This window comes from Copadichromis virginalis, linkage group LG17 (assembly GCF_057382275.1).
Source record: "Copadichromis virginalis isolate Kocher_CV1m ecotype Utaka linkage group LG17, C_Virginalis_male_GT1.1, whole genome shotgun sequence".
NCBI lineage: Eukaryota > Metazoa > Chordata > Actinopteri > Cichliformes > Cichlidae > Copadichromis > Copadichromis virginalis.
Window position 1 is genome coordinate 4,852,856 of NC_140634.1, and position 24,384 is coordinate 4,877,239.

Below are 24,384 nucleotides of genomic sequence, written 5' to 3' on the forward strand. Positions count from 1 at the left end.
TGATTTCACTGTCTGTCAAAGGTTCTGCACTGCCGAGTGAGCGAAGTGTTCAGAAAACATGCGGGATTATTACTCTGAATAATGTAGGGCTTGACTTTTTTAGTGAGTGTCTGCTCCTGTTTGCATCACTGGCGGCAAAGATAACTGGATATGTATCAAATATTAAATACCGAAAAACGGCCTCTGGTTTAGTTTAACTCGCACTGCCTATTTCGAATCTGCATTATCGTCTGGCTGACATAGATAAAACACCAGTTAAACAGCTTAACCTCATTTCATGCACTGAGAGCCCACTATTTCTCAAAGGCCCTGGATGTAACATTTTATGTACTTAAACACGTTCTTATTGCTTTCATTACCCGCTGGGTTGTTTATCTTTTTTGGCAGGGTTTTTTTTAATCATTCTCTCTAGAAAATGACAGATATGAATGAGCAATTTTAACAAAAGCTGTAAAGCTGTGAAATCGATCTATTGTACTGTCAGTTTACTGTTTATTACCTCATATCAAACATGCCCAAAGTTTCTAACAATGAGGTCAGCATATGTGTTTTTTCTCTATGACCCCCATCCACCCTGCTGTTAAAATCTTCTGTTTGTAAGAGGCAACCAATGAGAAGAAAGTCGGATTAGATTAGTATGGGGGCAGGGAGTAGATAAAATGACTAAACCGAGGCCAAATAAAGATTATTTTGGACTGAGACTAATGTAAAACTATAACATGAAGCTGGAAATCAGCATAATTTTGGCAATGAAACTTCCCTACTTGATTAACTTACATTAATATTACTACGTTGTAGTCCTCTGAGTTTTCCGTAACCCTCCCAATTCAATGCAAAATCCTAGCTACGTTAGCCACTGTAGGAAAAACAACTATGGTTGTTGTTTGTCTGTAGTGAGTGTAGGAAGTCTGTTGCTGTTTAGATGCTAGAGAATATTAAAACTTGAAAGTAACCCAATGTGTTAAGTGATGTTCACTTATGTCAGATGACAACAATACTGAGGTCCGATGTTGAGGATGTCCTGAACTGTTTTTAACCTCCTAAGGCCCGAACTCTTCCACGGCATGCATTTTTAATTTCTCTTTGATATTTGAGCTAAGACCCTTATGAAAAGGACACCGAGGGAACAGTTTACCCTGCCCGGGACAGGGTTACCGGGGCCCCGCCCTGGAGCCAGGCCCGGGGAGGGTGCCCGAGGGCGAGCGTCTGGTGGCCGGGCCTTAGTCCATGGGGCCCGGCCGGGCACAGCCCGAAGAGGAGACATGGGCCCATCCTCCCGCAGGCCCACCACCCGCAGGAGGCGCCATAGGGGTCGGGTGCATTGTGTGCCGGGTGGCGGCCAGGAGCGGAGGCCCTGGCGGACTGACCCCCGGCTGCCAAGACTGGCAATAGGGACATGGAATGTCACCTCTCTGGTGGGGAAGGAGCCTGAGTTAGTGCGTGAGGTTGAGAGGTACCGGCTAGATATAGTCGGGCTCACCTCTACACATGGCTTGGGCTCTGGAACCAGTCTCCTGGAGAGGGGCTGGACTCTGTCTCAGTCTGGAGTTGCCCCTGGTGAGAGGCGGCGGGCTGGGGTGGGTATCCTAATATCCCCTCGGCTTGCTGCCGGTACGTTGGGGTTTTTCCCGGTGGACGAGAGGGTTTGTTCCCTGCGCCTTAGGGTCGGGGAACGGGTCCTGACTGTCATCTGCGCTTATGCGCTGAGTGGCAGTTCAGAGTACCCAGCCTTCTTAGAGTCCCTGGGGGGGGGATTGGGAGGAACGGCCTCCCTGATCTGAACCCGAGCGGTGCTCTGTTATTGGACTTCTGTGCTAATCACAGTTTGGCCATAACGAACACCCTGTTCGAACATAAGAGTGTCCATAAGTGCACGTGGCACCAGGACGCTCTAGGCCGTAGGTCGATGATCGATTTTGTAATCGTATCAGCAGACCTGCGACCATATGTTCTGGACACTCGGGTAAAGAGAGGGGCTGAGCTGTCAACTGATCACCACCTGGTGGTGAGTTGGATCAGGTGGCAGGGGAGGACGCTGGACAGACCTGGTGCACCTAAACGCGTAGTGAGGGTGTGCTGGGAACGTCTAGCAGAGGCCCCAGTCCGCGAGATCTTCAACGCACACCTCCGGCAGAGCTTCGACAGCATTCCGAGGGAGACGGGGGACATTGAGTTCGAATGGACCATGTTCAGCGTCTCCATTGCCGAAGCTGCTGCATTGAGCTGCGGCCGCAAGGTGGTTGGTGCCTGCCATGGTGGTAATCCCCGAACCAAATGGTGGACACCAGAGGTGAAGGGAGCCACCAGGCTGAAGAAGGAGTCCTATCGGGCTTGGTTAGCCTGTGGGACTCCGGAGGCAGCCGACAGGTATCGACAGGCCAAGCGGAATGCGGCTCGGGCAGTGGCTGAAGCAAAAACTCGGGTGTGGGAGGAGTTCGGAGAGGCCATTGAAAAAGACTTTCAGACTGCCTCGAAGAGATTCTGGCAAACCGTCAGACGTCTCAGGAGGGGAAAGCGGTGCTCTACCTGCACTGTGTATAGTGCTTACGGAGCGCTGCTGACGTCGACTGAGAAAATTGTCAGGCGGTGGAAGGAATACTTCGAGGACCTCCTTAATCCCACTGACACATCTTCCGAGGAGGAAGCAGAGTCTGGGGATGAGGGGGATGACCCGCCAATTTCCGGGGGCGAGGTCACTAAGGCAGTTAAACAACTCCTTAAACAAGCCCCTGGTGTTGATGAGGTCCGCCCTGAGTTCCTGAAGGCTCTGGACGTTGTAGGGCTGTCCTGGTTGACACGCCTCTGCAATGTTGCGTGGAGATCAGGGGCAGTACCTGTGGACTGGCAGACCGGGGTGGTGGTCCCCATCTTTAAGAAAGGGGACCGGAGGGTGTGTTCCAACTACAGGGGGCTCACACTCCTCAGCCTCCCTGGGAAAGTCTATGCCAGGGTGCTGGAAAGGAGAGTTCGTCCATTAGTCGAACCTCGGATACAGGAGGAACAATGCGGTTTTCGTCCTGGTCGCGGAACACTGGACCAGCTCTTTATCCTCTCCAGGATACTTGAGGGTGCATGGGAGTTTGCCCAACCAGTCTACATATGTTTTGTGGACTTGGAGAAGGCATTCGACCGTGTCCCTCGGGGTGTCCTGTGGGAGGTGTTGCGGAAATATGGGGTGTCTGGCCCATTGCTACGGGCCATTCGATCCCTATACAACCGTTGCAAGAGCTTGGTTCGCATCGCCGGCAATAAGTTGGACTCGTTCCCGGTGGGTGATGGGCTCCGCCAGGGCTGCCCTTTGTCTCCGGTTCTGTTCATAATTTTTATGGACAGGATTTCTAGGCGCAGCCAAGTGGCGGAGGGCTTTCGCTTTGGTGGCCTCAGAATCTCATCTCTGATTTTTGCAGATGATGTGGTTCTGTTGGCTTCATCGGGTGAGGGCCTCCAGCTCGCACTGGAACGGTTCGCAGCCGAGTGTGAAGCAGCGGGAATGAGGATCAGCACCTCCAAATCTGAGGCCATGGTTCTCAGCCGGAAAAGGGTGGAGTGCCCACTCCGGGTCGGGGATGAGTTCCTGCCCCAAGTGGAGGAGTTCAAGTATCTCGGGGTCTTGTTCGCGAGTGATGGGAGAAGGGAGCCGGAGATCGACAGACGGATTGGGGCTGCAGCTGCAGTAATGCGGCCGCTGCACCGGTCCGTCGTGGTGAAGAGGGAGCTGAGTGTAAAAGCGAAGCTCTCAATTTACCGGTCGATCTACGTCCCTACCCTCACCTATGGCCACGAGCTGTGGGTAGTGACCGAAAGAACGAGATCGCGGATACAAGCGGCAGAAATGAGCTTCCTCCGAAGGGTGGCTGGCCTCTCCCTTAGAGATAGGGTGAGAAGTTCGGCCATCCGGGAGGGGCTCAGAGTAGAGCAGCTGCTGCTCCACATCGAAAGGAGCCAGCTGAGGTGGTTCGGGCATCTGACAAGGATGCCCCCTGGGCGCCTCCTGGGTGAGGTGTTCCAGGCATGTCCCACCGGGAGGAGGCCCCGGGGCAGACCCAGGACACGCTGGAGAGATTATATCTCTCGGCTGGCCTGGGAACGCCTTGGTATTCCCCCGGATAAGCTGGAGGAGGTGGCTGGGGAGAGGGAGGTCTGGGCCTCTTTGCTTAGGCTGCTGCCCCCGCGACCCGGCCCCGGACAAAGCGGATGAAGATGGATGGATGGATGGATATTTGAGCTGATTGGGACCTGATGAATGTAAAAACAAAGAATTACCAGATTTTGTTTTTATCTAATTTTTGTTTCTAAGAAAAATACGAGCCACATATGAGGATATTCATTTAAAATTTTGATAGAACAGTAGCAGTATTATGTCCTCGTAAGTGGATATCAGGCCCTTGTAGAGCAAAATTGAGTATTTTGGTCTAAATAACCCAAAATGTGATGTCCACATATGTGGACGCCAGGTCGTAGGAGGTTAAGGTAAGAACTTCTGTTTTTGCTGCTGTTAGCTGTTGTTAGTCAAACTTTCTTTGAAGTGGCGAATAGACTCTCATACACAAGAATGTATGCAAATTGTTTATCACATGTAAAGTCTATTTCTTTAGGACAAATGAGCCTAACAATACATGTCTGTATCTAGAAGTCATCAGAATCATCATCATTAGCTCAGGTCAGGTCATTATCAACCATCCTAGGGGGCGTGTCCCATTTAAAGCTTGGAACTGAATCGACACACTGGAATCTGGGAAATTCCTAATTATCATAAATGATTCCTACTGGGGACAAATAAGGTGAGTGTACGCTACCAGTAGTACCGTTGCCAGTATCCTAGCCAGCTAAATGTATCTATTTGTCCTGTGAGAGACTAATTAGTGATGAAGCTCCACACTCCACACATCTCTCTCTTTGATTAAGAGGTAAAACCTGTGAAGCTGGTTAATGACCTGCTGCATTTTTTATGTTTTTGGCCTTTTGTTTTGACAGAGCAGGCCCTTATCACAGGGATGCTAATGTAATCAAGCCACACACAAACGACAGAGGCTACTATTCCCGTTAATTAACCCTTCAATATGACATAGGTTATTCTGTATTACACTTTTTCTTTTCTTTTTTTCACTTAAATGACCTCGGACAAGAAAGCCAATTTTTTCTGTTGTTCAATACTGAAGAAATTTAAACTTTATATGCAGAACATTGTAGAATATTTTTAAGGTTATCTGCTATAAAAAGCCAGACCAGGGAAAATCTCCTTCATGTTTTTCTGTGTTTTATTCTCAGTTACTTTCACACAAAGGCATCTGCTGTGATTTTCACAATTCTGAAGAAGTCTCATGTGTATCAGTACTGATAAATGATCAGAATTATAATATTTCTGACTGTCTGAGGCTAAGTTGAATCGAATCGGGACTTTGAAAACCGGAATCGAATGGATTATAGAAATCAGTGATGATACCCAGCCCTAGTGAGCAGCCTAGGCACGACAGAAGTGGATGTAGCTGTAATAGGAAAAGAACTATTGCTAACTTTTCTGTTAAGTTAAGGCCTGATCCTTCTGAAATTCATAGCCAGTGCTCTGACACGGTGTCATCAATCTTTGAATGCTGAAAAAGCACAGTGTATCCAGAAAAACACATTAAATAATATAAATTATTAGAAAATAATTACGCCTAACTTTTTAAAGTTAGGCGTACCGGTACGCCCATGGCAAAAAGTTTGTCTAGAGCCCTGTGTAAAGAGCAGATAACAGCGAGCACAGATCACTGCTATCGCACTGCAACTGTTATGTAGGGTTAACAGTTAAGCACTTTTATGCACTACAAATAAATAACCTTGTTCTCGTAAACCTCAATATTCAGTGGTGGATTTTACAATTAGAGAGCCATTCTTCTGTCTCAGCTGGAGTCAGGTGTTTCGATTAGCATCTCAGCTAGCAGTATCACTGATTAAAAGCTGAGCACACAAATAAGAATCATACCTTTGTGTGAGAGTAATTTTTATTCATTTGCGAGCACATACAGACTCACACAGACTGACTGACACAAAGAAGCGAGTCTGTAGCTGACAAGATCTGAGCCACTAAATGAATCCTTTCTGAATGACAGAGAATAGACTACACACACACACACACACACACACAATCGCACATCACTCATTCAACAAGATCGACTACAAAGACAGATTGTCACACACATGAGCAGCCAGCATATCTGACAAACAGACCCGTCAGAAAATTCAAAAAGAAAGCAAGCGGGTGGGGGGAGTGAATCAGAGTTCCCATATGAACTTTACGTTATCTCGATGACTCGATAAAGTGGTGAACGTGAGAAAGTCTTCAAACCGCCGCTTGCATAAATATTAAACACCAACTGGTAGACTGGCTCTCTGAATGAATTTACTATTTATCTGAAGTTTTCAAATAAAAATATCTGTATTTCTTACAGAAAACGAGATTCACTTTGACCACTAAAATTATTCCTACTGCCGACACGAGCTTGTATCTTTTAGAATCCCACCTGTTGACCTGTGACTGCTAGGCAAAAAAGACTAGACTGGCCATGCGGGTACACATAAGCGTGAAGTGTGGCGTTTGAACATTTTTAAATGCTGAAGTCACCTCATAACATCTCCCGTCAAGGCTGTGTAGTGCTGCCAGTGCGCAGGGGGGGAAAACCCAAGCAAAGAACTCATTAACCCAACCACATACTGGTGAGAGCAAGTGAAAAGGAGAGAAAATAGGGAGTGCATATTGTGTATTTGTGAATAAAGAAGCACACCTCTGCATCATTACCTCATGTCTCCCACAAGGCTCCAAGAGCAGCCACACAGGCTGAGCAACAACTGGAGCAGAAGAGCAGCCGGCGTAAAGTATTTGGTGACTAAGAGAGCTGTTGAGAACATAGTGGGTGGTGAACACAAGCATGTAAAGGGAAAAAGAAACAACAAACGCATGAAGGAAGGGTGCAATGCACTGCTAGCTGCCTGAGAGATACTTAAATAACAAGGATTTAATGTTTTCTTCATGTCACAGTGGAAATGGCACAATGAGAGCTTTTAAACCGGGATCTGAAAGCTTGTTTCTAAAATTTTCACTCATCAGAAATAAAAGCGGTAAATAAGATGGCTGAGAATAATTAAAGCGACAAATCAGATCTCAGTGAGGAAACAAAATCATGCCTGATGTCTATACTGATGTGAACTGGGTCATGTGCTAGGAATGAAAGGATGCCACACCTTTTACTAGAAATATAAATGACCAACCTACAGAGGGCAGAATTCAAAGACACCTCAAAAATTAAAATGAAAAAATGATGTTCTGTGAAAAGCACAAGGTGCCAATGAGGAACCTGCCAGTTCTGATATTCTATGGCAGATGCCAATCGGGTTCCACGGTGCCAGGCAGCAAGCACACTAGAGGACCATCAGGCCTCCCTCATGAAGTGGCCAGGGGCCTGTTGAAGGTAATTTTGTAGCTCTGACGGGGCTCATTCTCTTCCTGTTTGAAAAAAATGAGCAGATATCAGTCCTGCAGATAGGTTGAGGACCTTCTATGGGTCTGTCTAGCTTTCCTAGAGTAGCGGTCTATTTCCTGGGAGACACAACAAACCTTCTGGCAATGACATATATTGATGTGCCACTCTGGAAGAGCTGGACTACCTGTACAACCTCTGTATGGTCCAGGTATCTCCTCATGCTACCAGTGCTACACTTACCCTAGCAGTCAGTGTCACTAGTGTCAGTGTAATAAGCAACAAATGATAAATAACTAATTAAAGACAATGTCGTTCAAAATAATTGCAAACGCAAAAGGAAGATAACTGGCACTTCTCACATTTAAATAACTACCACTGAAAGTATGGGATTAAAAAGTGTGTTCACAAATCACAAATACAGCAGTGGCCGTTTTAATCCCGAACAGTTTCAGTGTTGATTTGTCATCAGACAGTCAAAACGACTGAGTCTGGTGTGTCACAGAGTTACTTTTCTCCACTCTTACTAAGCACCTTGGGGAATAGGTTTCGCTCTACAATGCTAAAACATCTTCACCCCATTATGTAAGATACAAAGGAAAGACCTATGCTAGGTCTGGCACTTACGGAGCCCCTCTGATGACATGGTCCAAAAAATAAATAAATTGTGGCCACAAAATACTACTTTGTGCCCTCGAAATAGTATAACGTGCCCACAAAATACTTATTTGTGGCCGCGAAATACTATTTCGAGGGCAACGAATGTGGCAACGAATTACGCATTTGTGGCAACGAAATAGATAACGTGCACACATCATATTGATACAATTCCTGGACAGCTGCGTAGAGACATAAGCATAAGAGTAGGCTAAACCTATACACCATGGACAGAGACAGTATGATTGAGTTTTATTTTAGGCTGGGAAAGAGCTACAAATGCATTTTGAAAAGCCTGGCAATGCAAAGAACCATTTTTACGGAGAGACATTTAAACAGGATATTGAGAGCCCAGTTACTTTACAAACTAAAGCACGACCTGGATGCCAGGATAGATTTTATTGTCAACCAACTGCAAGGGCCTGGGAAGGATCACGGTTATCGGTCAAGTGTTTCATGCCCACTAATTAGCAATACACGTTATGCCTATTTCGTGCCCTCAAAATAGTATTTCGTGGGCACAAATAAGTATTTCGCGGGCACGTTATATCCATTTGGTGCCCACGAAGTAGTATTTTGTGGCCACAATTTATTTATTTTTTGGACCATGTCATCAGAGGGGCTCTGTAGTCACTATACAAGTCAAATAAATATGAAAACTGTCTAGCCCGTAGATTTAAAAACAAGATTTGTCTTAATTTGTGTTCCATTTAAAGAAGGCAGAAATAAGCAGAAGAAAACAATTACTAAACTATTTTCTGCTTAATATATTTATTTGATCTCTTTATAAGCTTAATGGAACAGCCTTGAAAATGAAATGATTTGCCCACCACTGCTTAAGGTCAATGGATCATGCAGATGACACAACAGTGACTATATCCCCACCTTACCTTATCAGGTAAGGTGGGGCCGAATAAGTCATCAAACATCCGATTAACACATCCAGCAGACACAGAGTCCAACATTCCCCTCTCTGCTTTAGTGGCCAAGAAATCCTGTAGCTGATAAACACTCACTGTTCTGGAAACAGCAGCAGAATCAGGCTGAGACATTGCACACAGCAGGGGATAGTTTGCATCAGGTACTAGTGGAAATCATGCTGCCTGACTAGAGCATTCGAGAGGGAGAGCACAGAGCAGTCGCTCACAAGCTGCGAGAGGACATGCGCTATCACATCAGCACAAATTGGTGCAATCGGACTTCAAACAGGCTTTGTGGCAGGGAGTTTGACGATTATGGGCAGAGTCTCACGTGCACCTCAGGTGATGTCGACAAAAGTTTAGAACTGCCTGCTGTTTACTGCAGACAGAGCGATGTAAAGTGTGATCCAGCTTTTGGTTTGCTTGTTTGCTTGTCATAGACTGCATCTGGAAACAGCATTGCAAAAAAGGACAAGTGTGAACTATGAAGGTAAAGCTTCAAGTTGTAAAACTAAAAGAATGACACAATAAAGTCCACATAAAACAAATTTCTGTCATTTCACATCCAGTAAACAGAAGAATAACGAATGCTGTCAAGATCTGCCGAGCTCTTATTCCTTCCTTTGTTTATTTGTTACATACCTGTGCTTGCTTCTCCTACTAAATACTGAACGTGTATACACATACACACATGGACCAATCAGGCATGACTACCTGCCAAATGACTACCTCCCCCTTTTCCTGCCAAAACAGCAAACAACAACAACTGTGATGCACGGTGGATTCTGACACCTTTCTATCACAATGAGGCTGTAGTAAAAAAAAAATAATAATAAAATAGCACTTTGAGTGCTCTATAGCGACCAGTCGATTTATTTTCTCTAATGTGAACAACTAAGAACTCTGTTTGCATGATATGACTGGAAATGCAAAAATTTTGTTGGTGCCTCCTTTGTCTGAATTAACATTATGTGATATCATTGAAATGAATGAGTGATTGCATTTTTTATTCATACTGTGCTCCTGTTCCTACATGAAGAACATTGTATAGCTGAACTACGTTGCCTTCCCATTATGCACCTCTCTATTTCATTGGTTGAAATAAATACTTTAGCTTCAATGCAACTTTCTTCGGATTGGCTGCCCCTCATAAACAAAAGATTGTAACAGCGGGTGGGTGGATTTTCCGTGCTCTCATCATAAAATGAGTGTTTAGCGCAGTCTGAAGCCTGAGCCTTTGGCTAAGAGGAATTAATGGTGACCTCATTACTTGGAAATTTTGGCCATGCGTAATATGAGAATCAAATATGATCATTTTCTTTATTCTGTAGAATGTTTTCGACCAATTCTTCTAAAGAGATTTGGGTTAGGTTTTTGTTTATATAAAAGAAGATAATTCAACAAGCACGGATGCTCTCAGGCATTCTCTACCATTATAAAATACACATACAGAGTCCTAAATTTTCTCATAAATTATTCACTGCTTTTCTCATTTAATATTCTCCCAACTGAATCAACCTGCAGTCATGATTTACTCTTTGGTCCTGGTTTTAGATGAGTGTAACCAGACAGTTCAACATGATATCAAGTCACTTTTGCATCTTTTGTTTCGGGATGTAACCTCTTTAGATGTGCATGTGTTAACTGCAAACTTCTAAGATGAAAATGAGTTAGCTTAATTTGTTTCAACTTGTCGGATTGAAAAATGTCAGACCTCGTCTTTCTTTTTCCTTCTGCCTCATCCATGGATATCAATCAGCCTGTGTGTACAATGGATCAGAGGAGAAGCTGTGCAGCTGCTAACTGAGATCACAATACTGTGACTGTCCACAAAATAGTGCTATGGTTAAAATTAAGATTTCTGAGTCAGAGACATTCCTCACTTCCTCACTCGCCTAATAGTACAAGTGCAATATTTCCCCTCCATCCATGCCGAAATCCACACTGTCTGAATATTCACAGACTATAAACCCACACACAGAGCAAATCACAAACTCCTCTGAGATTTGCCAAAATTAAGCTATTACGCAGTCTCTCTTTTTAGTCCTAATGATTCTGCTGCATGAAGAGCAGCGCTCTGTTCAACTGCAGCGTAGATACAGGATGTTTTCTTGGAAACCACTGCACAGTTTAACCAAATGTGTGATCTGAATCTAAATGTGAAAATATATGGGTTGATTCATAGTCTGCTTCTCCTTCCAATCAGATAAAATGAAAACTTTAGGGGGGAATTTTACAAATGCATAAGGACAGAGGTATTCATATTTAAAATCTGCAAATGCATGCATGTACATGTGTGTGCGTTTGTGTGTGTCTTCCCCAGACAATGAGGGGAGTATTGAAGCCTGCATTGCCTTCGGCTATGACTTAGTTGGATCAAGAAGAGGGAAGAGGCAGAGAGACACACAGAGAAGCTCAGATACAGATACTGGGGGGGGGGACAAAAAACATTCAGCATTTCCATTCAATTAAATTCTTTTTGTCTTTGTCATAAGGCCAAAGCATCATGTTGTTACTGCTTCAGTGAAAATACTGTCTTATATAACAGTGATCACATCTATTACGAGGGCTCATTTTTATGTGGTTCTGAGGTAAGTAACTTAAAGCAAATAGAAACCACTGACTTATTTTTGATATCCATTAATAAATAGTGCTATTGTATGTCTATTTCCTCTATAAGGATATGAATATAACAGGCAAAAGCAGGGGAAACTCTGGGTTATCAGGCCACTCTTACATCCACACATACACATAACAGATGGGGCCCTAAGGGGTGTCTTCCAGGCAGAAGGATCCAATGGACACCCTGAAGGCAAAGCACAGTAATGATGAGGACAACACAGAGGAGAAGGCGATGAGGAGGAAGAGGAGGAAGGACTAACACTGATACACTTTGCACACAAATATGGCCTCATGTATGAGTATGCCAGAGTGTGCAGGCAGTTTCTGGAGGACGAAGGAACTGATACCACTAAATGGCCCCACAGTTACCTGATCCAATGAAATCCATCAAAAGTGTGACATCGTTCCATTCCTCACACATTACCGAGTCTATATCAGTATACATATCCACATGTTTTTTTCTTATTGAGATTCGATGTGTTTTTAAAGTGTTCCTTTAACTCTTTTGAGCAGTCTAATTTATTTCTCAAGTAGATGAATCAGCAACTTAAAAAAAACAAACAAAAAAACAAACTGTGAATGGTGCAGCCACATGCTGTATGTAATACATTTAATCAAATCAAATCAAATCAAATCAAATCAAATCACTTTTATTGTCACATCACATGTGCAGGTACATTGGTACAGCACATGTGAATGAAATTCTTGTGTGCGAGCTTCACAAGCAACAGAGTTGTGCAAAATACAATAATGTAAACAAGCAAAATACAAGAATGGCTACATCTGAAACTAATAAATATATGTACAATATATAATAGTATATGCATTTCTGGATGTGTATACTAAATATTTTTCTACGTGTGTGTGTGTGTGTGTGTGTGTGTGTGTGTGTGTGTGTGTGTGTGTGTGTGTACACATACAGTGGGGCAAAAAAGTATTTAGTCAGCCACCGATTGTGCAAATTCCCCCACTTAAAATGATGACAGAGGTCAGTAATTTGCACCAGAGGTACACTTCAACTGTGAGAGACAGAATGTGAAAAAAAATCCTTGACTTCACATGGTAGGATTTGTAAAGAATTTATTCGTAAATCAGGGTGGAAAATAAGTATTTGGTCACCTCAAACAAGGAAAATCTCTGGCTCTCACAGACCTGTAACGTCTTCTGTAAGAAGCTTTTCTGTCCCCCACTCGTTACCTGTATGAATGGCACCTGTTTGAACTCATCATCTGTATAAAAGACACCTGTCCACAGCCTCAAACAGTCAGACTCCAAACTCCACCATGGCCAAGACCAAAGAGCTTTCGAAGGACACCAGGAAAAGTATTGTAGACCTGCACCAGACTGGGAAGAGTGAATCTACAATAGGCAAGCAGCTTGGTGTGAAAAAATCAACTGTGGGAGCAATCATCAGAAAATGGAAGACATACAAGACCACTGATAATCTCCCTCCATCTGGGGCTCCACGCAAGATCTCATCCCGTGGGGTCAAAATGATCATGAGAACGGTGAGCAAAGATCCCAGAACCACACGGGGGGACCTGGTGAATGACCTGCAGAGAGCTGGGACCAAAGTAACAAAGGTCACCATCAGTAACACACTACAACGGCAGGGAATCAAATCCCGCAGTGCCAGACGTGTTCCGCTGCTGAAGCCAGTGCATGTCCAGGCCCGTCTGAAGTTTGCCAGAGAGCACATGGATGATACAGCAGAGGATTGGGAGAATGTCATGTGGTCAGATGAAACCAAAGTAGAACTTTTTGGTATAAACTCAACTCGTCGTGTTTGGAGGAAGAAGAATACTGAGTTGCATCCCAAGAACACCATACCTACTGTGAAGCATGGGGGTGGAAACATCATGCTATGGGGCTGTTTTTCTGCCAAGGGGACAGGACGACTGATCCGTGTTAAGGACAGAATGAATGGGGCCATGTATCGTGAGATTTTGAGCCAAAACCTCCTTCCATCAGTGAGAACTTTGAAGATGAAACGAGGCTGGGTCTTCCAACATGACAATGATCCAAAACACAACGCCCGGGCAACAAAGGAGTGGCTCCGTAAGAAGCATTTGAAAGTCCTGGAGTGGCCTAGCCAGTCTCCAGACCTCAACCCCATAGAAAATCTGTGGTGGGAGTTGAAAGTCCGTGTTGCTCGGCGACAGCCCCAAAACATCACTGCTCTCGAGAAGATCTGCATGGAGGAATGGGCCAAAATACCAGCTACTGTGTGTGCAAACCTGGTAAAGACCTATAGTAAACGTTTGACCTCTGTTATTGCCAACAAAGGTTATGTTACAAAGTATTGAGTTGTATTTTTGTTATTGACCAAATACTTATTTTCCACCCTGATTTACGAATAAATTCTTTACAAATCCTACCATGTGGATTCATGGATTTTCTTTTTCACATTCTGTCTCCCACAGTTGAAGTGTACCTCTGGTGCAAATTACTGACCTCTGTCATCATTTTAAGTGGGGGAACTTGCACAATCGGTGGCTGACTAAATACTTTTTTGCCCCACTGTATTTTACAAATTAAATAGAGTAAACAATAAATAAAATATATAAAAATATACAGAGTTGAGACATGTGCAAAACAGTGGCATTACTGTACAGTATGGAGTGCATAATGTTAAAGTTCCAGTAGTGAAGCTGAGGTGTCTATGACGTGTTCATCAGTCTGATGGCCTGGTGGAAGAAGCTGTCTCTCAGTCTGCTGGTACGGGACCGGATGCTGCAGAACCTCCTTCCTGATGGAAGTAGTCTGAACAGTTTATGGCTGGGGTGACTGGAGTCCTATCCAGGTGTCTTAGTGACAGTAACAAGAGGCCCAATAATATGCCTGTCCAGCCATAAACTAAACAGATAACAACATGACAAGGGATTTATACTGACTTCATATTATAGCTCACTATCTGATATACAGTATCTCTCACTATTTACTTTCTCAAGCTTTTCCGAGCTTTTGCCAACGATGATGACGATGATTTGAAAAACTATCCCTTGTACAGACGACAAAACACAGACCAACCACTCTTGCTTTGGACTAAAACGTATAAACTATCACTTCTTTAAAAAGGCAGGCCGCCACAAATTCCTAAGCAGGAATTGTGTTTCAGTTCTTTACTTTTAAACATTATTAGGACTCAAACCATAGTACGTCTGAGGTAAGCATCTCAAAAAGGGTATTGTGATCTGGATGTAACCTAATTTGAAACCTTCTCCAACTCTCTAACCCCCCCCCCCCACACACACACACACACACTTTCTTTTATTTCCTTTTGAGCCCGCACCCCCCACCCCCACTCCTGACCTAACTAAAACACAGTGCACAGTGCTTCACAATGAAGTGTATTTCTTTCACATGTTAATGCTTTTACTCGTGGCTCAGTGCACAGCACAAGGCAAGAAACAGAGCTGGTCAGGAAAACAAGACTGCGCGCACACACACAGATAGAATGAATCTAAATGAACTGCCACTGACTTACCTTTATTTGTGATAATGACATTTGAATGAATGAAAGAATGAAAGAAAGAACCATGTCTATTGTAGACATTTGTCATTGTTTCTAACCATTTACACAAAAAACCCTTTTCCACATTGACAAAGAGGGCGTATGTGTGTGTCTGTCGAGGAATTGATTGTACAGATTTGACAAGGGGGAGGAAGAAAAAAACAGAGATGAAAATACATATGAATATGTTGACATTCATGCTGTTTGACAAATAGAACTACAGCGAGTCTCGGAAACAAAAAATAACACAGCTGTATGCGAATTTTGTGTGTGTGCGCATGTATGTAACTCCTCCTTCAAAAATGCATGAGAAGTGATTTATCGGTTCATTAATTAATTAAATTCTTCTGTGACGGCCGATTCGATCCCGTTTTATCCTTTTTGCTTCATTGTTTTTAACATGTTTCATATTTCACCCAGTTAGCAAGGACGTGGATGAATTGTACTTTGGAACAAACAGCCGCGACATTTCATTTTCACAGGCTAACGATATCTGTTTCGGGAATACGGTGACAATTCATCCACCGGTAAAGCAGATTGCGAATGATTACTTTCACATGCTAAATTGTGTAAGAGCTGGAGACACTGTCATGGTAATTTGCAGAAATTCAGGTAAAGGAATGAAGACCAAGAGGAACATTAATCTTTTGCTTTGCGGTGACGTTAACTGCGAATCTCTGCAATGGTAAGCTTCCCTTTTAAGGAGCTGAAACACAGGGATTCAAAGAACAGAAACCCAAACAGTGGATTTGGTGTGCAGGAGAACAGCATTGCCATCTGTCTTCTACAGAAAAAATGTTTCTGTCTGCTCAGTATGCCCATCAATAAACATTTCTAACAAATACTCATAGCTGCACATTATATTCTGTGTACTCATCAGGAGTCGGATCAATAAACCAGACAGAATATGTTGCTGATTTGCCAGTTATTGATTTATACTGTCTATGATCCCTGTAAGCCTAAAACTAACCATTTCTCTTGTATGAGCTTCAAATGACGTGCTTATTATCACCAACATGCTACTTAGAAGTGCAGGTTAATAAGTCTAATAGCTCTGCATTTAACCCCCTGATGGCCTGCTAAGCCTGTTCGCTCCTCCCGGTTCCCCTTGAACAGCTAATCTCTCCCTCTGGGACCATCGCTGTCTGTCTGCGTCCACTCTTCGTTTCTGTTAGACCCACGGCTTAGCTCGGGAGGAGCTTCGTGCTGAGTTAGCCTTTATCATCCAACCATATGGTCTGAGGTAGATCAAGGCTCTCTCGTGGGAGATAGTAACACATAATTCCTTTGCTTGATGTGATGTTCAGACGGTCCAGACTGACATTGACCAGTCTGGTGTAGCTGTCTGTTTCAGGAAGCGTCTGAGTGATTTTGAAATCCTCTGGGATTTCTGGCTGAAACCTTCTGTCACTGTTTGCAAGTTTGCAGTGCGCTCTCCTTCTTTTCCTGCTTGTCTTTCACTTCTCCTTTATCGTTCTTCATATTAGCGATGTAAAATATATTTCAAAGATATTACAACACTGCCTTAAAAATAGACCAGAGATTTGATTTGCCATTTATTGCGCCGTGTAACTGACAGCAGATCAGATTTCTGATGATTCTCATCTGAAATTTCCTCTTAATGCCAAAAAAGGTCAGAAAAGGAAATAAGAAAAGCCACAAAAAGCTCACACAGACCTGAGTATGACCAGTCGACATCTTCGGTGAGCCTCCTCAAGCCTTGGGCCAATGGTTCAGCTTCCACAACTATCAGGGACAGAGAGAGATTATTAAGTATGACGTGATCAATGACTTTTTCTTGGGTTCACTTCAGTTCATTCACCAAGCTGCCTATTAGAAAAAAACTAGTTTCATTTAAGCACACGGCAAAGGTAAGATTCTCTAAGTAACACTGAAACAGCCACAACTTTGAATTATTCCATTTTTCCAACTGGTGTTATATACTGATTTATTCAGTGGCCCTATACATTTATAGGGCCACTGAAAAAAATTGGGGTGTGTTTTGGATTTTATTTTCCCAGAATTCTGACACTGACAGAAATGTTTTCTCTTCCGCAGAGCTATGTCAATATATGAAATGACTATTTTTCACTTTTGAAGGGCAAAATAAAATCTTGGTCAAGGTGTTTGAAATGCCACTCACACCAGAAACTACCTTTTAAGGCCCACACGTGACAGATTTCATCATTACAAATTTGCAATGTATTGAACGTAATGTAATATATAGTTCTGGGGCGATCGTGGCTCAAGAGTTGGGAGTTTGCCTTGTAATCGGAAGGTTGCCGGTTCGAGCCCCGGCTTGGACAGTCTCGGTTGTTGTGTCCTTGGGCAAGACACTTCACCCGTTGCCTACTGGTGGTGGTCAGAGGGCCCGGTGGCGCCAGTGTCCGGCAGCCTCGCCTCTGTCAGTGCGCCCCAGGGTGGCTGTGGCTACAATGTAGCTGCCATCACCAGTGTGTGAATGGGTGGATGACTGGTTGTGTAAAGGACTTTGGGGTCCTTAGGGACTAGAAAAGCGCTATACAGATCATTTACCATTTTTTCCAAAGTGACAACATCCCACCTCACACTGTACTTCCCATGAAATACAATAGTTTCAAAGTTACAATTCATAACCAGGAATATAAATAGACATGTTTTTAATTTATGTTTGCAATGAATGCAGGTTAGGTGGTTTACAATAAACATATTCTATATCCTGGGTAGTCCAGTCCAGAGCCTTTTGATGTCTTAATTAAACAAACCAACAAATGAATTCTATACTGAATCAAAACATCTCTATTTTTCATCAAAATGACCTGTGTGTAGCCTTGAGTAACAATCTGTCTTTGCTGGATGGGTTTAATTAATGAAATAATTCCTTCTTCCCATTTTCTGCCACTTGAGCTCATCATGCTCCTCTGACTGTTAAACTATTCTCTGACACAGGGATCAGCAACCTGACAACAATAATTTATGATAATTTGGATGTTTATTATGATTATGATACGATTGCACAATAACACCATGCTTTGGTAGTATTTATGAAATTATTAAACTAAAATAATAAAATTCAATCACTTCTTTTATAATTTTTGTTAAAATCTAAACAGAATAATCATGGCACGGTGAGAAATATATATTCGCATGTACAGGCCGACTTTAGTTACCTGTGTTTTTGCAAATGAATCCGTGTAAATTTGCCTGCTTTGATGATGAATGAAACATTGTAAGTTGTAATAACTGAAAATTAAACAGTTCAGTTTCCGCACCAGCTAAAATTGAATTGTCGCCGTAAAGAAACAGTCTTGGCAGTAAAAGTAAATCTGTCTTTCTTAACAGCCGTTCTTCATTTGGACTCTGTTGGTTGCCATTTATGTGTATACACCCATGTTAAACACAGCTTTACAAGTCCAACAAAGATAAAAGAAAAGGGTGCAGGTGATAAATTGCAACAATGTACATATTACAACTTTTCTTGGCAAATGTAACGAATGATAGCAAATCTAAATAACATTTTCCATCTTTTTAACTAAGTATGTGATGCAAATGAAATAAAAGAGTATCACTAAACAAGAGATGACTTTGTAGAGCGCAGGAAGTAACTGTAATTCTGTTAGCATACACGCGCACACAAACACACATTCATAGAGCTATCTATCACGGCAGTAACTTTCACTCTGGGACAGATGAGGACACGATGATGAATGGTGTCGCAGCTTCAGTTTATCTGTGGAAGTGCTGCTTGCATAGCTAATAATTCCACTAGCTGTACATTTGCTAACAGCTTTGTGCCCTTCCATAACCACCCTCTCTTCTATTATCACAGTGTAACAACATAAAAACGCACAACGCTCTCTTCCTTGTGCTAAATCTAGTTCAGACTCTTGCTTTCTATTTTCACATTCTGCATACCAATCTTTTTCTCTGCTTTAGTTTTCCTTCCTACTTCAAACAGGGTTCGGTAATGAAAGGTATTTAATGAAAGAATCGACTGCATGTGAATTTATTTTCTTAACTTGGTTGGTTGGTTTTTAGGAGAGCTGAGTGAGTACTATCAAGTGTATTTCCTAATCATTTCTATTCATGGCACAAGGGTAATCTCAGCTGGATAATAATGTCAACAACATTATAAAAAAAAATCTTCGCATTTCTGTTAATCAAAACTGCAAAGATGTCTATCTTTACGTGTGGTCCAACAAGCCTGTTGCTACACTGAACCCCACAAAGAGAGCAGCAGGGGGCTCCATGACAGTCCAGACTGCAACATAGAATCTGAAAGGTTTGTGTCAAAAACAACATGAATAAATAAAAAATAAGAGGACTATAAGAAACCATCTTCTCTTTCTTTGATCTTTTACTGTGTGCAAAAATACAGAAAACCTGTCCTCCAGGAAGATGAAAGCCCTGCGCAGAGTCAGATTTAGGTCACGGACAACAACCATCATATCCACAACGTTAAATCTGTCCGTGCGGCTCAAGAATAATCCCATTGTTTACTGCATAAAGCAGCAGGATAGAAACACTGGGTAAATTACTGCACATGTGACATATGCACTTGTGTTGTTCAAACACCAAATATATTTAATGCAACGCTGCCACAAATCCTTTCTGTATCATCTGTTAAAACTCCTTCCTAATGAATATTCAACAAATGCTGACAGAGAATCAGCCACAGGGGGATGTAATGTATTTTACACTTGTCTGACTCATTGTTGCTTCTTCCGCGTTTTTACCCCATAAGTGAATTAAGGGGAAAAAATAAAAGAATCGTTGCTTTCTTCTCTCTCTTTTTGGAGTTTACAGACAGCTCACTGCTAACTAGCTGGCTGAAGAGTTAAAAACAGAAAACATTTTGAGGGAAAAAGGGTTCTGGAAATATCTGAACAGTGACTTATGCTTCAATCCACAAAAACAAACAAAAAAACATGAATCCGCACTTCCTTTACTGTGCTTCATCGCTTTTACGTGAATCCAGTCCCACAGTCACCGATGAATCCACTACATTTGGAAATGTATGTAGTTAATGCGTGTATTACCCTGCATATTGCCTGTACTGCAAGAATGAGAAATGATGTGTATTTAGGTGTATGGTCAAGTGAAGAAAACTACAACCAGATCTGTATCTGTGAATTATTATGGTCCATGTAGTCACAATAACTTTAGATGTGTATTATGTGTCTACAAGGAGCGAAGAAAAGCACTGAGGAGAAATGAATGGAGTCAGCTGGAGCTTTAATAATGACTTCATTAACGTCACACTATGCGCAATCTAATTTGGTAATGCTCTTTGGTAAACTTGGATTTTCAAGGGTTTTTTTTCTAGAATTAAATTTCCATCTGAAAAGGGATTTGAAGTATTTCTTTGGAGAAAAACAGGAGAACCGGAGAACTGCCATGGGCAATGCGTGGAAAACAAATATTCAGAATTGAATGAAAATGCAGAATAAATGCATCTCAGCAGTATTTCCTTCCCATGTGATCACTGAGACGACACTTGATTAGACATCCATGACCCGCTGTGCAGTTATGAATTCATGTCCTTTCTCACAATAAAAACGGTTTTCTGCTTAATCAAAAGACAAAACCTTAGTTTACTATGGGACAGAAAATACAGCAACTTTCAGGAGAAACTTAATAATAACTGTATCAAGTCTTCTCTAACTCAAGTGACAGGAATTCACGAATGAACACAGCAAACTTAGCACGTTTTTCACTTCATAATACAGCCTGTGACTAAGAGTGTAATTCCCAAGTAATTAAAGGAAATTTCTGTATGTATTTTATTTAAAATTACAGTATCTACTAATACTTAAAGGTAGGCATACTGGAATAATGGGTAACAAATCAAGTTTTTTAAAGAAACCAAAAAAATAACTTGATTGTAACAAATTTTGAATAATGCCTAAGTAGTTTAGGTAGATTATGAGTACGTTTAAGTACTGCAAAAGTTCAGGTATTTTCCATAAAGGGATCCACAAATTATATTTGCGTAAGTACTGTGAGTGCTGAGTACTTTCTTGGTAATTTGATGAAAAATCACAATCTTACAATGTAAGTGCACTGTACTTTTCTGGACACTGGCTGTATTGTGGAGCGGCTTAATCTTGGCTAAACTCATATATTTTGCAGGAAAAGAGACACTGATGGAGCTTTAGAGGTTCTGCAAAGACAAAAGGGAGAAGCTGCCCGAAAATAGGTGTGCCAAGCTTGTGGTACCATACTCAAAACGTCTCGAGGCAGTGATTGCTGCCAAGAGTGCTTCAACAAAGTCTAAAGCAAAGACTGTGAATGCTTACGTTACATTTTTGTTTTGTTTTTTGTTTTTTTTATATATAGTTGTAAGAATTTCAAGCAAACTTTTTTTATTTTGACATTATGGGGTATTGTATGTAGAATTTTGAGGTGAAATTTTCATATAAAATTCATTTTGGAATAAGACTGAAAAAATGACAAAATGTGGAACAAGTGAAGCGCTGTGATTACTTTGTGGATGCACGTTATGCTGGCAGTGCCCTGCATGTGAAATGATGCTGGTAAAGCAGGAAAAGATTTCTCAAAATTAGACAATGAAAAGGTTCTCACAGGTGCTTTTCCAGAGTGCTGCCCTTTAAGAGAATACTGCTCAGCAGGACAAATGTAGATGGAAGACCAGAAGGAGGAAACCAAGACAAGCATTCTCTTAAAAGAGCTGGCAGAGAAAGAGACAAAACTCTCCATGAACAGGAACCAGCAGCTTCAGGTATACTGCCTGAGCTCATGATGTTCCTTTACAACAGTGGCTTGTTGAATCCTAAGAGATTTTTTCAAAAGTGTTTCTCAGTTTAGTGAAGAATCCTTAAAAATAAACTTTTTTTCTGTTCAGCAACTCCAACTTTTACGTCCTTAAATACTTGAAAAAACTAACTGTCTAAACCTACCTACCTAAAAATGTTCTTAGTTTCCTTAGAAGAGATAATGGTATAATAAATAGTTTTAAAGTGTTTTGCTGATATTTTATTGACTCCTTTTACATATAGAGGATTTTCATACTTACTTACTTCACTGAAGAGGTATGTGCCACCCTGCCTAGACCTCTTGCCCCTCCTTTCCCCCCTCATGTAAAGTTTACAAAACACCATTTACACACAAGTCCCAACTCTCTGCACAACATGCACATATTGTCCAGGGTTACTACTGTCTTCACTGCAAGTTATAAGTACACATGCAGCACTGCTAACGAAAATACCTTTTGTTATCAGTAATGAATACGTTATGCTGAAATGCACACATGTGGAAACTTTTGGGGGTTTTTCCAGTGCAAAAACTGTAAAGTTGAAGCTTTTAGCAGATAAGATAAGGCATATATTGGGGGGTTTGTGGACATTTTGGATCACACAGATAGGTTTCATAGCTACAGCAGGAGCTAGCCACAAGAGCCACAAAGCCACATTTGGTCTGTGGCTGTCAGTCAGTTTTTAGACACTACTTGAGGGAAGAGATGACGAGACAGTGAAAAGCCAGGAGCAAAAAGACACTGGTGCTCTCTGCTTTAAGAGCATAGCGGAGACTGATGGGCTTTCACTGCTACAGGCTGGCCATGCATAAAGCTCACAGCTGAATCACTGTATTATTCCACCCATCTGCACTTTATCTGCTTTATCAGATTTCCTGATATTAAAATTTTAAGAGACTGCTGCAGAAAGAAGACTTTCTATGAACGGTGTTTTATTTAGACAGGAAAGTCAAAGGACATGCAGCGCTCCAACAATGTTTCACTGTCAAACAATCACACGGCTACTATCTGATACCTGCATCAAGGGCATCCAGAAGTAACTGATGTCCTGTGATAAATGAAAGTAATTAAGATGAATGAAATCCTGACTGAAAGGCGTGGAACAGGCACTTGACACTGACGACACTGACTACACTGACGTGTCAGTCAGTGAGGATAATTTGTTATCAGAGCAACACTCATGCATATAAGCACAAAAGATCCTTCGTTTTCACATGTGTATCAGCTGGTTGGGAAAAACTATTTTCCTTAAAAAAAATAAAAAATAAAATAGCATCACACAACCACGTTTCTTAAATTAAATAGCAGGTATTAGTAGTAGGTGCATTTTTAATTTACAGTGCCACTTTTCTTGTAGACAAAATTTAAAAAACAACTTTTAAATGGAAAAGGGGACAAAGATCACAAAGGCAAAGGTCATGAAACTGTTACCTCCTGCGCCCATCACCCTGACGGGTTAGTGCTACCTCTCGAATTTCATTACATCAACACTGATTCATTCCAGACGTGATTTGGTGATGAAGTGCTGAAATTTACTGTTTCAGTCTACATATTTGACCGTGACCTTTTCTCCTTCTTTAGTTACCAATCCCCCTCTGCCCAGAGCAGGGACGTGAACTTACCAAATTAAATCAAGAATTGATGTTTAGGCAAAGAATTTTAGTGTTGCAGTTTGTGAACCTACATTAGTTTTGGATCACTGGATTTCTCATTCACTGAATTAAACTGATATGTCACTTGTTTTTTGGTTGTTTTTATTAGATTTATACAGCAATAGCATTGGTTTTCTTCTGGTGAAGGCTGCGGTGGGGGGATGGAGATGCTGCGGGAATGATTCATTGAAACCTTCTCACTGTTATTAGATTAAGGAAAAGCGAAGCTGTCCCAGCTGAACACTAATGAATAGCACCGTGTTGGATTACATGACTCCTGGGGGAGATTTAGCCCGACTCCTGAGATGAGGGAATAGGCTGCTATGTTTACACCAACACACACTGATTTTTAATGGTAGATGTTATTACTGTTGTCCTCTTAAATGAGTCTCAGCACTCCAACAGGAAGCCCACATGTGTTCACCCACAGAGGGAAAGGTGTCTGTGAGGTCCTGTGAATGTATTCATTTATAAGGGGTTTACTTTGAAGCCTGGTAAAAATCATATGTGAATTCAATTGTATGTACGATGTTACAATGTTACAATGTTAATAATACATGTAAATGGATCTAATTTGTACAGAGACCATTTTCAAGCAGAAATCTATGATACTTAGATTGTTAGTTTTTCTGAAATGATTCCAACAAAGGCTTACAGTAAGCAGACAGGGAGCTTTTAGGAAAGGGGACCCTAAAGAGACATCCACTAAAATAGATTTTTTTTCAGACCATTGCTTATCTAACTAGGGTTACAGAGGGCTGAAGCTCATCCCAGCTGACATTGTGAAAGAGATGGGGTACACCCTGGA

At 42.0% G+C, this 24,384-nt stretch overlaps 1 protein-coding gene across 2 annotated transcripts in view; it reads right to left on the reverse strand.

The window, feature by feature from the left end:
• The window catches only part of ptprz1b (protein tyrosine phosphatase receptor type Z1b), a 73,473-nt gene that overhangs the window by 33,384 nt on the left and 15,705 nt on the right, over positions 1 to 24,384 (reverse strand). For both annotated transcript variants that reach the window (XM_085435916.1, XM_085435915.1), the window contains exon 2: positions 16,848 to 16,916. In XM_085435916.1, coding sequence (XP_085292042.1) covers positions 16,848 to 16,916 — 69 coding nt within the window. The remainder of the gene's footprint in view (positions 1 to 16,847; positions 16,917 to 24,384) is intronic.